Source organism: Raphanus sativus, chromosome 2 (genome assembly GCF_000801105.2).
Source record: "Raphanus sativus cultivar WK10039 chromosome 2, ASM80110v3, whole genome shotgun sequence".
NCBI lineage: Eukaryota > Viridiplantae > Streptophyta > Magnoliopsida > Brassicales > Brassicaceae > Raphanus > Raphanus sativus.
In genome coordinates, this window is record NC_079512.1 from 31,053,585 (window position 1) to 31,067,580 (window position 13,996).

A 13,996-nucleotide genomic window follows, 5' to 3' on the forward strand; every position below is an offset into this window, starting at 1 on the left:
TGACTTCTTGTTTAGTTTCGAAATAAATAAAAAAGCTAATAACTGTTCAACCAAAGAAAAAAAAAACCAAGAAATTCTTCATTATGTCACAAACCGGCGTCGTTTATGGTCAAACAGAGTTTCCATTTTCTTGAATTATCAAAAAGCATGGGCACGTGTTAACACATAAGTGGTATGCTTGTAAATTACAGTATACTTGCATGGTAACTTCGTCTTCTTGCAATCATAGCCCCCACCCTGGTTAGTGCTTCTTCATTTATTACTCACCAGAAGAAGAGAGAAAAATACTCAAAAACAAAACAAAAATATTAAGAGAAAAAGCGCCAAATTGGTTTTCTCTCTTTATCAGCTAAGGATTACAAGAAGAAACATTCAGGTGATCGGAAGATGACTTCAGGGACTAGAACGCCGACATGGAAAGAGAGAGAGAACAACAAACGGCGAGAGCGGCGAAGACGCGCGATTGCGGCTAAGATCTTCGCGGGGCTTAGGATTCATGGGAACTTTAAGCTGCCGAAACACTGCGATAACAACGAAGTTCTCAAAGCTCTTTGCAACGAAGCTGGTTGGACCGTAGAGGAAGACGGAACTACTTACCGTAAGGTAAAACAAAATCTCTAACCTTTCAGTAATAATAAAACTGTGAATAGATCTGAGCTTTTCGATAAGGACAGGGTAGAGAAAACGTAAAATTTTGATGATGCAAATCGGACGGTTGAGATTTTAATTTTGACCGGTTTAGTGGTCATGGCAAACGTCAGATCGAAACCGTTCTGGTGAACTGAAACAAAAGCATGAATGTGTTGTGTAATAAGATTCGCTGATGCTCGACACTCTGTTCACTTTCAGATGAGAATTTTATAAGATAATGACTCATTTACCCTTAGCTAGTTACACGTCTAACAAGTATCTATCTAGGTATTGTCGTCATTTTACCATCAATTCGTTTTTTTTCTCGTGAGGTTAATATAAAAATGTAGTAATACACCTTTTAAGTTTTTTTTTTTTTTTGGACTTGAGGAATTTTTGGATTTGAGGAATTTTCTTTTTGTGTTTTTCTTTGGTCATCATCTTTTGCTTTTACTTAAAAAAAGTTTAGGACACGTCTGTTTCACGAAACTTGCCATTGATAATGTGTCTCTAAATTCCTGATTCCTTAGTACAAGCATCGAGGAAGACTTTAATCATCTTTTCTCACATGTATTTTTTTCCTTTTCAGACTACTGCTTTCTCTGAATTTCCTATTTTCTAATTTTTTTCTTGAAAGTAAAATTTTCTCGACAAACCTTTTTCTTTTGTTTGCTTATGTTCACACCAAAGTTCACATTGATATTAAGATCAGTTAATTAACTTTCCAAGAGATACCTTTTATTTACAAATGTAGCTGTTGTTTTAGTCATAACAAGAAAACAACTATACTCTATCAAGAGAATTAATAAGGAATCTTGCTAAAAGAGAGAAAAAAACTTTAGTATTGTTCTAAATTTCTAATTCTAAAAAAAAAAAATTCTAATTCTATATCCTCAAAAGGACCTCGTGTAATTAGAATACATTCCACGAGTGTTTATTTGTTGTTTGTTTAAATATTTAAAATCAATAGAAACTGTCGTGATTCTTGTTTAATCAGTCAATGGATGTGAGACTGGGAAAATGATTTCTCTTTAGCCAACACCTATGATGATGTTTGGATTTTTGCCTGTGTGCGGGGAAATAGAATAAAATGGAATTATTCGTTGTTTGACCACTAAATGCCAAAGAAATCATTGGTCCTTTACCTTTTATTCTTTTTAGTTGCATTTGGATTTTCAATTTATCAATCATAGTGTCATATTGTTCGTGCTCACCAGCTTAGCATTTCGTTAAAAAGTAACATGTTAAACTCTCTCTATTTATGTAACTAAATCCCATTAGCAAAGGTTGTTCTTTGACCACATTACAAATCAAACAAAATGATTTTGTTTTCTTGGTGCATTTTTGTTTTCAATTATCAATCATAATGTCGTTTTTTGTTCTTTGCCTTTGGTAAAATGAGAAAATTACATTTTTAAACTCTCTCTTGTGTGATTAATCCACTAGCTAAAGATTTATTTTGTGAAAATATATGGTATGTTTTAGTTAAATGTTTGTGATGTTGAATAATACCCTTGTGTAGGGATGCAAACCAATGGATCGAATGGAACTCATGAATGGTTCCACTTCAGCGAGTCCATGCTCATCTTACCAGCCCAGCCCTCGTGGTTCCTACAATCCAAGCCCTTCATCTTCCTCATTCCCTAGTCCTACAAACATATTCGGTGATGCTAACTCACTAATCCCATGGCTCAAGAACCTCTCTTCAAACTCCCCTTCCAAGCTTCCCTTCTTCCACGGGAACTCCATAAGCGCTCCCGTGACTCCACCACTGGCTCGAAGCCCTACTCGTGACCAAGTGACCATCCCTGAATCTGGATGGCTTTCTGGAATGCAAACCCCACAGAGCGGACCGTCTTCTCCTACTTTCAGCTTAGTCTCGAGAAACCCGTTTTTCGACAAAGAGGCTTTTAAAATGGGAGATTGTAATTCGCCAATGTGGACTCCAGGACAAAGTGGAAACTGCTCTCCAGCTATTCCTGCTGGTGTTGATCAAACCTCTGACGTGCCAATGGCTGATGGAATGGCGGCAGAGTTTGCGTTTGGGATGGTGAAGCCTTGGAAGGAGAAAGGATACATGGAGAATGCGTTTCAGATGATTTAGAACTCACACTTGGAAATTCAAGAACCAGATGATGATTTTTAGAGAAGAATCAAAACATCGTTTGCTATCAATCATCTCTCTCTTATCAAATTAGTTTATCTCTTGCTTTTTCATTTCATCTTTGTTTGTCTGTTTTTTTTACCAGTGTGATGATTAAAGGTGATTGAGAGAAAAAAGGGAAAAGAAAAGAAAAACATTTTCGAACTCAGTTTTTATTTTCTTGTTGGCTTTTGACTAAAGTTGTAGTTGTAGAATTTTGTTATTTTTTGTTATAATCATATAAAATATTATAGCCAAATTGGACTTTGATAAACCGTTTTGAACGTGAGAAATAATCAGCAATTTGTCGTTTGAAAATTATGTTATTTTTTTACATTTAGAAGATAACAGAAAACTAGATTAAGTTGAAAAAATCAAAGTTATATTGTCCATGAAGCCGGTACGTAACCCAATAGAAAAGTCAATGAATAATGACGACCACATGTGGCTGATATTTTAAACTAACGTAGGTGACAATATGATTTAGGACCGCAAAGTACATTGACTTCAACGTAACTGTACGCGTAATACTGACTGTTGAGTATATGTACACTGGATGGCCGTCCGAAAAGAAAAAGAGTAGTAGTACTAGAATTGCTTAATGGGCTAACAATTAGGCCCATATCTGGATGCAACTCATAGGCCTTTTTCAGACCAAAACCGAACTCTTTATAACCCGGTTCTGAGATATCAAAGTACTAGAAGCAAGAACAAACAAAATTAACCGCTTTTTAGGAAAAATCAGTGATAAAATGAAGTTATGAAATGTTACTAGGTGTCCTCGAACCCTGAAGGCTTATGAACAATTTCAATTAATAAAACTGTACCACTATTGGCTGGAATTTATATTTAATGCAATGGGCAAGAACCCTGAGCTTCCTCAGCTTGTCTAAGACAAGGGCCGTCACAGCTGATCATCTATCTTATTAAAGTTGAAGTACCCATAGAAAGTGTTTGGAAACATGCATAACATTTTAAAGATATATTGTTTGGATATAGGAATAGCAGTTCAAAATATTAAATATTTAAAATACAGTTTAATATCATCAAAGCCCTTTAGTAAAACGTGTCTGGTCGGATTAGTGAAATATCAATCCGAAAATCTTGCAGTGAACAATTTACGTGGCGTATGGATTAAGTTTGCGTGATTGACAATAATAATATCTTCTATATATAATAAGATAGAGTCAATGCTGAAACTATTTAGGCATATCTCGCAACCATCAATACAATATTCCCATTTCAATTCAAAACATGGCCAATACTCTATTATCTTTCCATATAATTGGCTTTACCACAATATCTCTCTATATACGCCTCTATTTATAATATTTTCTTTCTTAAAACATAGATGCTCACCGTGGTTACAGTTAAGTATATTATTTAAAAAATAAATATCAAGCTGAATATGTCAATCGATAAGTACTAAAAGGTATATTACAACTAATACCAGACCTAAAATCTAGCACAAATTATGATTTTAATATCACGCATATCCTATTTCTATAACCCGTCTCGTGGCTTGACTATATATACCGCCATCTTTCCACACAAAACAACACATTCACAGTTACAAACGAAAAAAAGAGGCAAACAATCAGAGTTATGTATTTCTAAACGCAGTCAAACCTTTGAAGGACACTCGGAGAGTACATGTTAAGCTACTTCATTCGTATTCTTAGAAATTGTGGTCTATGTTATAGATTAAAGCTTGATAATTATTATATTGAATGTATCTGTAACACGCATAAATGTGTACTAATACGTATAGTCGTGTATTTTTTGTGTTTTTATTATTGTTAATACAAAATTGCTCACGTTAAATTGTTTGTATTGTGATATATTGTGGTATCTAAGATATTAAATTGCTTGTATTGCGGCTATTATAGTTAAGAAGATTTTAGTTGTTAGAAGACAATTATATGGTAAGATAATAGAGTATTGATCACGTTTTATAATTAAATGGAAATATATATTGATGGTTGCAAGATATTCCCATTTCAATTCAAAACCTGGCCAATACTCTATTATCTTTCCATATAATTGGCTTTACCACAATATCTCTCTATATACGCCTCTATTTATAATATTTTCTTTCTTAAAACATAGATGCTCACCGTGGTTACAGTTAAGTATATTATTCAAAAAATAAATATCAAGCTGAATATGTCAATCGATAAGTACTAAAAGGTATATTCCAACTAATACCAGACCTAAAATCTAGCACAAATTATGATTTTAATATCACGCATATCCTATTTCTATAACCCGTCTCGTGGCTTGACTATATATACCGCCATCTTTCCACACAAAACAACACATTCACAGTTACAAACGAAAAAAAGAGGCAAACAATCAGAGTTATGTATTTCTAAACGCAGTCAAACCTTTGAAGGACACTCGGAGAGTACATGTTAAGCTACTTCATTCGTATTCTTAAAACACAAGTTTTGGAGGTGAAACCCTTGAGTGTGTTCTCGCAGATGAGACTGTAAGTGGCATGTTTTTCCTGAAAACTCTTATATTTCTGATTATTGTTTTTACTTATAATCACATACTAATTAAAAATGATATATTGTTGTGTGTAGGGTATTAAATGCTACTTGCAAAAGAAACCAGATGTACGGTTATCGGATAAATATGTTCAAATTTTATACACAAACTTATATAGAAATTTAATTTAATTTCGACGACAAACCCGCGCTTCGGAAACGCGGGTCAAAATCTAGTATATCTTAGAATAAGTAAGTTTTCTTGTTTTTTTTTTCAGTTTGTATATCAAATAAAAAGATTGGTATATATTTAACATTTCAATTTTCTATAGTTCTTAGTTACATACTATGATTTTGTGGTCAAGTAGTAAATGAGATATGGGAACTTTTTTAGAGGTCTAAATTTTTCTTAAAAAAGATGACAATTATGTGAGAAGTTTGTTCATCCTATACAATTTACTTGACAATTTGCTAACAGGCGATTCAAACTCAAACTCAGATCAGACAGTATAGTAATTAGTTTATTTTTAGTAGTAAGTGTGTTCTTTACAGAAAAAAACATAAGTTGATCTTGCAAGCTAACATTTCCCGGAAAACATAAGAGGTCATATGAAGATGTATATGATGGGTTAGTTCGGTGAAGTACTACAAGAGGTAGTACATGTGTGTGTCATGAAGATGGGCTAAGTTGGAGTTCGTGTTTTGTGATGTCGGTTGGCTTGTTAAGCTTGGAGAAGAAGTAATATATTTATCAGAAAGTTTACATTAAAGATAAATGATATTACTTGGAGAGGAAAAGGCAAGAGAGTTATTTCCTAAGAGAAAAAGGAAAGTTACTTAAGTTACTTTTGGAAGAACTTGAGGAGCAAGTTCTGGTTATCTAAGGAGGACGTGCCTCCATGGAGAAAGGTGTCTCTGCTAAAAAGAAAGAAGAGTTGAGAGATCGTTTGGTGTGTGCTTGTGTGATCAAGCCTTTGGTGTCATTGTTCTGCGTTAGGTGCTGACGTAGTTGGTGAAGTACTTCCGTGAAGTGGAAGATTGAAGCCTAGACTCAGGGGGAGTTTAGCTCGGGGTTTGGAGGATCCTGATAAACAGAAGTCTAGACTCTAGGGTGAGTTTTAGCTTAGGATTGAGGCTAATCCTAAAGGATTCTTGTAATAGAAAAGATTGGTGTAAGACTCTCTTGTTCTAGTGAATTCGAAAAGATAAACTTGTGTGTTTTACTTTCTGCTATTATTTCTCTGCCCTCACTACATTAACAAGTGGTATCAGAGCGGGGCTCGATAGAGTTAACGACTTAGTTTCGAGTAGATCAAGGTGAGTGACAGAGACTGCGTCAGGAAGAAGAACAGAGTTTGTGATGGCGGCATATCAAGAGGGAACGTCTATGACAAAACCCCCACGTCTTGATTCATCCAATTATGGATATTGGAAGGTTTGTATGCAAGCTTTTATCAGTGGGCTTGATGAGGATTGTTGGAGTTCTATTGAAGCTGGTTGGAGTCCTCCGGTGATGCTTGATGATGAGAAGGTTGAAGTTCTTAAGCCAAGAGACAAGTGGACTGCTGCAGAGAAGAAGGCTTCAAGTTGCAACTCTAAGGCGAAGACTGCAATTTACAATGCTATTGATGCGAGCTACTTCAAGTTGATTTCTCAATGTGCTTCAGCTCAGAAGGCATGAAAGACTTTGGAGAATATGTTTGAAGGTACTACAAGTGTGAAGCGTACCAAGCTGGATATGTTAGCATCAAGTTTTGAGAATCTGAGGATGGATGAAGAGGAAACCGTGGCTCAGTTTAGTGCTAAGTTGTGTGATATTTCCAATGAATGTTTTGCACTTGGAAAGCAGTACAAGGACAAGAAGCTGGTGAAGAAGCTGAAGAGATCGTTGCCATCCAAATTTGAGTCAAAGATCTCTGCTGTAGAAGAAGCTCACAATCTGGATGAGATGCCTTTTGATGAGTTTGTTGGGATTCTTCAAGCTTTTGAGCTGAGTAGATTACATGGAGGAAAGGTGAAAAGCAAAGAAGATCCGCATGGAATTGCTTTGAAGAGTTCATCTTCTGAAGATCCTATGGTGTTGCTGTCAAGAGATTTTGCTGGCTTTCTGAAGCGCAGAGAAGAGAGGATGAAGAATGCAAGAAGAAGTGATTCAGGCAGATCATCATCAAGGGTACAATGCTATGAATGCAATGGATTTGGCCATGTCCGCAAAGAATGTGGGAATTTACTGAAGTTAAAGAAGAAGGATGAATCTGGTACTGATTCAGATGATGGTGAGGAGTTGAAGAACTTGGTGGCGTTCACAACTTTTGTGCCTAGTTCTAAGACGGAATCTGCGACGGGATCTGCGTCAGCGTCTGCGTCAGGGTCTTCATGTGGAGGTGATGATGATGCTGTAAGTGATGATGATGATGGAGACTTTGATCTTGCTGGGAAATATGAGAGGCTGTATGAGAATTGGCTCAAGCAGGTTGATGCTAATTCACAGTTTGCTAAGGAGAAAGCTAAGCTAGAAGCTGAAGTTGCTGAAGCACTTAAGTATGCCTCAGAGAAAGAAGAAGAAGCACGACAGGCTGGTGCTCAACTTGCGGAGACTCAAAAGGGTTTGAAGATGCTGAATGGTGGGACGAAGCAGCTAGATCATCTGCTCAATATTGGAAAGAGTGATCGATGTGGCCTTGGATATCAAGGAGAATGTTCTACAGCTGAAGGTGTTTTTGTATCGGCAGGAAAAGCTGAGGTTGTAGCTACGTCTACTACAAGACCAGAGGTTAAGGTGTCTGCAGAGAAGATATCTAATGGAAAGACTGCAGAGAAGACTGCAACTGATGTGAAGAACGCGACTGCTACGCGTACTGCTACGGCAACTGCTACGGCGACTACTCCAGAGAGAGTTTCTGGATTGAAGAGTACATCTCAACGAAAGTGGCGGCCTGTTTGTCATCACTGTGGTGTTATTGGGCACATTAGGCCAAGGTGTTTTAAGTTGCTGAGGGAGAAGAATCAGATGGTACAAGCTTATGGTGCTTATGGTATGAGAAGTCATGGTCCTATATGTTATTCTTGTGGAGTTCAAGGGCATATTCGACGTGAGTGTTTCAAGTCTATTCAAGGAGCTAATCATGGAGGATTTGGGCTCATGAATACATGGTCTAGGAGATATGATCAGTATGGAGATGGTGGAATGGGATTTCCTCCTTACTTTGGAGGCTATAGATCTTCATATTAGTTTTTGACCATGATGTGACTCATAGGGGGAGATTGAAGACGTGGTTGTCTGTCTTGAGGTAATGAGTTCACATGCATAGTCAAAAAGGGGGAGATTGAAGATGTATATGATGGGTTAGTTCGGTGAAGTACTACAAGAGGTAGTACATGTGTGTGTCATGAAGATGGGCTAAGTTGGAGTTCGTGTTTTGTGATGTCGGTTGGCTTGTTAAGCTTGGAGAAGAAGTAATATATTTATCAGAAAGTTTACATTAAAGATAAATGATATTACTTGGAGAGGAAAAGGCAAGAGAGTTATTTCCTAAGAGAAAAAGGAAAGTTACTTAAGTTACTTTTGGAAGAACTTGAGGAGCAAGTTCTGGTTATCTAAGGAGGACGTGCCTCCATGGAGAAATGTGTCTCTGCTAAAAAGAAAGAAGAGTTGAGAGATCGTTTGGTGTGTGCTTGTGTGATCAAGCCTTTGGTGTCATTGTTCTGCGTTAGGTGCTGACGTAGTTGGTGAAGTACTTCCGTGAAGTGGAAGATTGAAGCCTAGACTCAGGGGGAGTTTAGCTCGGGGTTTGGAGGATCCTGATAAACAGAAGTCTAGACTCTAGGGTGAGTTTTAGCTTAGGATTGAGGCTAATCCTAAAGGATTCTTGTAATAGAAAAGATTGGTGTAAGACTCTCTTGTTCTAGTGAATTCGAAAAGATAAACTTGTGTGTTTTACTTTCTGCTATTATTTCTCTGCCCTCACTACATTAACATCATATAGGCAACAAACATAGCTGTGGGAGAACATCATCAATGAGTTTTTCAACACAAAAAGTAATCCAAAATACAGGAAAAAGAATGATGAGTTTCATTAAAAAATTCATCAATAATTTTTGAGACTCTTATTTATACACTTGGCTTTATATCATTAAAATCTTATCTAGTGTTACTTTCAATTTCCAAGGTTTTGACTTAATTGTATAATTTTAGAAGTCTTAAAGGTTTTCCTATAAAACTCTCAAAGTTTAAGGTGTATAATTGAATATTCAAATAGTTTAGGGGCTATTATGCATTTTCTCCTTAATTTTGTTTGTTCTTCCTCACCTCTGAGCGCCGCTTCTTCTTAAAAAAATCCTCAGAAGCAAGTCTTCCATTGCTGCTAAACCCTAAAACCTATTACAAAACCCTTGTTCACCTTCCTTCTTGGCCGCGTCCTTCACTCGCTCCCAATCAATTTAGAGGTAAACGTAAGTTCTCTTTACCAAAGTTGTTAGCTTTTAATGAAAGCTAATCGAACACTTGATTCCCATGTCGTAAATGGCCCAACTTTGTAATGGGTTTTGATCAACTGACGTAAAAATCACTGCTTTTGAGGTGCCCTATACCCAATAACAAGTTTTGATGAAGATTTCAATGTGTTTGGTTTCTTCTTTGAATGATTTTGGATTGGGTTTTTTTGCCATTTTTTTTCTTGCAGAATGATAACTGCACTTTCATGGATACCTAAAGGGTCTCTAAAGGCTGTTCCTGATGCTGCTGAGCCTCCTTCAAAGGAAGAAATCAAAGAGCTTATCGAGAGTGGAGCTTTCGTGGGAAGGTGAATTGTTTTATTCTTCTTCTTCGTGTCTCTAACTGAGGAGATGTTAATATGAGATTGGTTTTACCTGTAACAGTGTGGATGGTAGTAACGAGGATGAAGAAGAGATGGAAGAAGAAGAAGAAGTAGGTGGAGATCAGATTAGTGAAGTTGACCGTGCCAAGGCTGTAGCTGAAGCTTTTGGTAAATCTTCCAATACCAAATCTTCTTCCATGGAGGTTGATGAGGTAGCTGCTGCAATGAAAGAACTCGACATGGATAACTATGATGAAGAGGATGATGGTACGTTTGTACATCATTCTGTTTTGTCTCTTTTGGTGTTTGTTCTGCAATTATACAATCTGTCATTTTGGTACAGAACAGAGTTTTTGTCCTAAAGTTACCTTTTGTTATTGTTGTGTTGGACTTAGGAATTGAACTCTTCAGCTCCGGGAATGGGGATCTTTTTTATGCAAGTAATGAGTTGGATCCATATCTGAAGGATGTTGATGTAAGTGTTATATCAATGTTTATGTTTAAGTTGGGAACTTTTTGTGGTTCAAACTTCAAACTTCAAAGTTTTTTTTTGTATGGAATATAACAGTTTGATCTTTTTAGGATGATGATGATGATGAAGAGGATATTGATGATACGACAATCAAGCCAACTGATTCAGTGATTATCTGCGCTAGGAATGAAGATGAAGTCAGCCATCTTGAGGTTTATGGTCAATCCTCCTCGCTTCTGTTGGTTAAAATGTTGAATATTGGGGCTTATATGAAAGCTATATATGTATGACCAGGTTTATGTGTACGAGGAGTCATCCACCGGATCACCAAACATGTATGTTCATCATCACATAGTTATACCGGAGTTTCCATTGTGCACTGCATGGATTGATTGTCCACTTAAAGGAGGAGACAAAGGTTAGTGTACACTTTCATCGTTTATATCTGAGGCAAAATCCTTCATTTTAGCCTTGGAGGAATTATCATTTTTTTGCTTTGTTGTTTTGCCTTGGTATTGGCAGGGAATTTTGTAGCTATTGGATCAAAGGATACTCCGACAATAGAGATATGGGATCTTGACGTTGTATGTAAAACCTGACCGTCTTTGTATTAATTGTCTGCTCTGGTCATCCATGAGAGTACTGATAGTGTTATTATTATAATGCTTTAGAGGGACGAGGTGCTACCTTGTGTGCAACTGGGAGGAATAGAGGAGATGAAGATCATTAAGAAAAAGAAGAGTAAGAAGATCAAGAAGCCGGTATACCCACATCAAACTCGTCTGTTTCTTCTTCTTAATTTCATGGCAAGTTCTGATGTATCCATTCATTTAATTTTCAATTATTTTTTTTTGTCTTATTCCTTTTTCAGAAATACAAAGAAGGCAGCCATACTGATTCAGTACTTGGTCTTGCTTGGAACAAGGAGATTCGGTATGTTTAAAAGCTTTACTAGTACCCATGCTTTGAAGTTTTCTCTCTAGATATGTCTGAATAATTTTATTTGGGGAAAAAGGAACATACTTGCTAGTGCTAGTGCGGACAGAAAGGTTAAGGTGTGGGATGTAGCTACTGGACAATGTAAGATTACTATGGAGCATCACACAAAGGAGGTAAGAACATGACTCACGGAATGATGAATCTCTTAACTCTGTTACATGTATTCTCATGGTTTATAGTTTTGTATGGTTCACAGGTTCAAGCGGTTGCTTGGAATCATTATGCTCCAGAAGTGCTTCTCAGTGGGTCCTTTGATCAAACTGTTGTTTTGGTAACTACTTTGTTCCATTTTGTTTTTACTCTTGTTTGTTCCATTCTTTTACTGAAAGTTTATCATTAATATGAGTTTGTATATTATGTTGCCAGAAAGACGGAAGACAACCTTCGCACTCGGGTTTCAAATGGTCTGTCATGTCTGATGTCGAAAGCTTAGCCTGGAATCCCCACAGTGAACACTCCTTTGTGGTGAGTTTACACTTTTCTTTTCTCTTATTATAATAGACAAAATGATGTTATAGCAGTTTTTAAACATTTTTTTTAATTAACCTTCCCTCTTAGGTAAGTCTTGAGGATGGAACTGTGAAAGGTTTTGATATACGCGCCGCACAGTCAGGTTCAGATTCTGATTTAAAGCCAAGCTTCACTATCCAAGCACATGATCAAGACAAAGGAGTCTCCTCCATCTCATACAACACTTCTGCACCCAATGTACACCATTCTCTCTCTCTGAAAGTCCTTATATAGCATTTTTTCTGTAATCAGTTCTCACCATTTATGAGCTGCAATTGACAGCTTTTGGCTACGGGGTCTATGGATAAAACGGTTAAACTTTGGGATCTGTCGAACAATGAGCCTTCATGCATTACTTCACACAAACCAAAAGCTGTAAGAACCAATCAACATAATAACTCTGTTTTGCTCCCCAGTAGTTCATGCTTATTTATTCCTAACCATTCTGATTCTGTCACCAGGGAGCTGTATTCTCCATTTCCTTCTCAGCGGACAATCCTTTCTTGCTTGCTATTGGTGGCTCAAAGGGAGAGCTACATGTGAGTAGAGAAGATTAATACAAGACAAGTAACTCAAATCACTTTTTATTAGTAAGTTTTAACTTATCTTGTGTGTGCCTATGTTTTCAGGTCTGGGATACACTATTGGACGCTAATGTCGCTCGCAAATATGGGAGCAACAAATCTTGAAAAGTCCACAAGGCTCACTTGTTTCTTGTAAAGCTGTTGTGATGGTGGTCGTTGGATCCGATCACACTCATGCCAAAGTTTTGCAGTTTCTTTTCTGTTTTGACTTTAGGTTGTTTCTTATCTCCTATGATTATGGAATGGTGTAAGGGTGTGTGTGAGCTTTATGTTTGTCGAACTCTTAAGATTGCCAGTCTTCTTAAAACTTATCAAGAAGCTCTTATTAAGTTATTATTATCACATGTTCACACTTATATAGGTTTTATTTTTAGCTCTAGTTTATTATGATCATCATCAGTGTTTTGAAAACCAGACTTGTCGGTTGAATGTTACTCGCCCATTTAGCCGGTTTCGGTTTATTATAAAAGCTGGATTAGAATTATACCTGCCAAAACCGTTGAAATGAACAAATTCGGTTTTAGAGAAATTGAAGTTAAAATTTTTTTTTCAACAATTTGGTATAAAAAATTCTCATTAACTTGATACAGTTACGTATTGTTTTACAATATTTTATATTATTTTTACACATATAATACTGATAGTATATAAAAAAATAAAGACCACATTGGTTGTTACAAAAAAAAGAAAAAAAGACCACATATGAACCGGTTCGATCGTTGACTCAAATCATTATGTCACGAATCAGTGTCTGGTCCGATTTCGAAGACGTTGTTATGATATTATAAAGAAGTTTTGAAATGTTATCCTGAAAATTATCGACAACTACACTATTTATATATAATTTTACATCATGAAACTTCAAATGAATTTTTTTTTCTTGCTAATTTTAGTTGCATCATAGATTTTTCATAAATTTGTATTAATTTGCATAATTAATAAATTATTTCTCCGGTATCCCAAACTTAGCCTCATAATATAGAAGTATTTGTAAATTCTCAGACAAATAACTGAAGTAGAACAAAAAGGATTTCTATGCAGTTAGTGTACACAAAAATGATAGAAAGATTAAGGAGGTGTTAGTGGGATCTGATGTGCATTGTAATGAATGTTAACATTTAAAATTTTATCGTTTATCGTTAAAAAAAAAAAATTATCGTTACTAGTTGATGAATTCTAACTTTCTAAAATCTAATATCATTGGTTTAACATTGTTTAATTACTTACAAAATCCATCCACTGTCATTCAGAAAATTTGATTTCTAGTGGTATTATAATTTTTTTTCAGTTTAGTGTTATTGAAACTTGAATTCTAATTCATGAAACAAATTTTCAAAAAAATTATATAT

The 13,996-nt window shown here is 36.1% G+C and overlaps 2 protein-coding genes across 3 annotated transcripts; both read left to right on the forward strand.

The window, feature by feature from the left end:
- The first annotated feature begins 248 nt into the window (after positions 1-248).
- Positions 249-2,942, forward strand: LOC108817971 (BES1/BZR1 homolog protein 3). The gene is made up of 2 exons (XM_018590811.2): positions 249-603; positions 2,153-2,942. The coding sequence occupies exons 1-2, from the start codon at positions 388-390 to the stop codon at positions 2,732-2,734; spliced, it is 798 nt and encodes a 265-aa protein (XP_018446313.2). The 5' UTR covers positions 249-387; the 3' UTR covers positions 2,735-2,942.
- A 6,614-nt stretch (positions 2,943-9,556) lies between these two features.
- Positions 9,557-13,001, forward strand: LOC108822359 (uncharacterized). 2 transcript variants are annotated; one of them, XM_018595423.2, is made up of 16 exons: positions 9,557-9,711; positions 9,948-10,067; positions 10,144-10,349; positions 10,478-10,557; positions 10,665-10,766; positions 10,849-10,972; positions 11,077-11,138; positions 11,226-11,315; positions 11,426-11,487; positions 11,570-11,666; positions 11,750-11,824; positions 11,920-12,018; positions 12,112-12,261; positions 12,346-12,438; positions 12,525-12,602; positions 12,693-13,001. In XM_018595423.2, exons 2-16 carry the CDS (start codon positions 9,949-9,951, stop codon positions 12,750-12,752), a joined length of 1,497 nt encoding a protein of 498 aa, XP_018450925.1. In that variant the 5' UTR covers positions 9,557-9,711; position 9,948; the 3' UTR covers positions 12,753-13,001. The 2 variants fall into 2 exon arrangements, with proteins under 2 accessions (XP_018450925.1, XP_018450916.1); XM_018595414.2 differs by having other exon boundaries at positions 9,563-9,717.
- Positions 13,002-13,996: the final 995 nt, after the last annotated feature.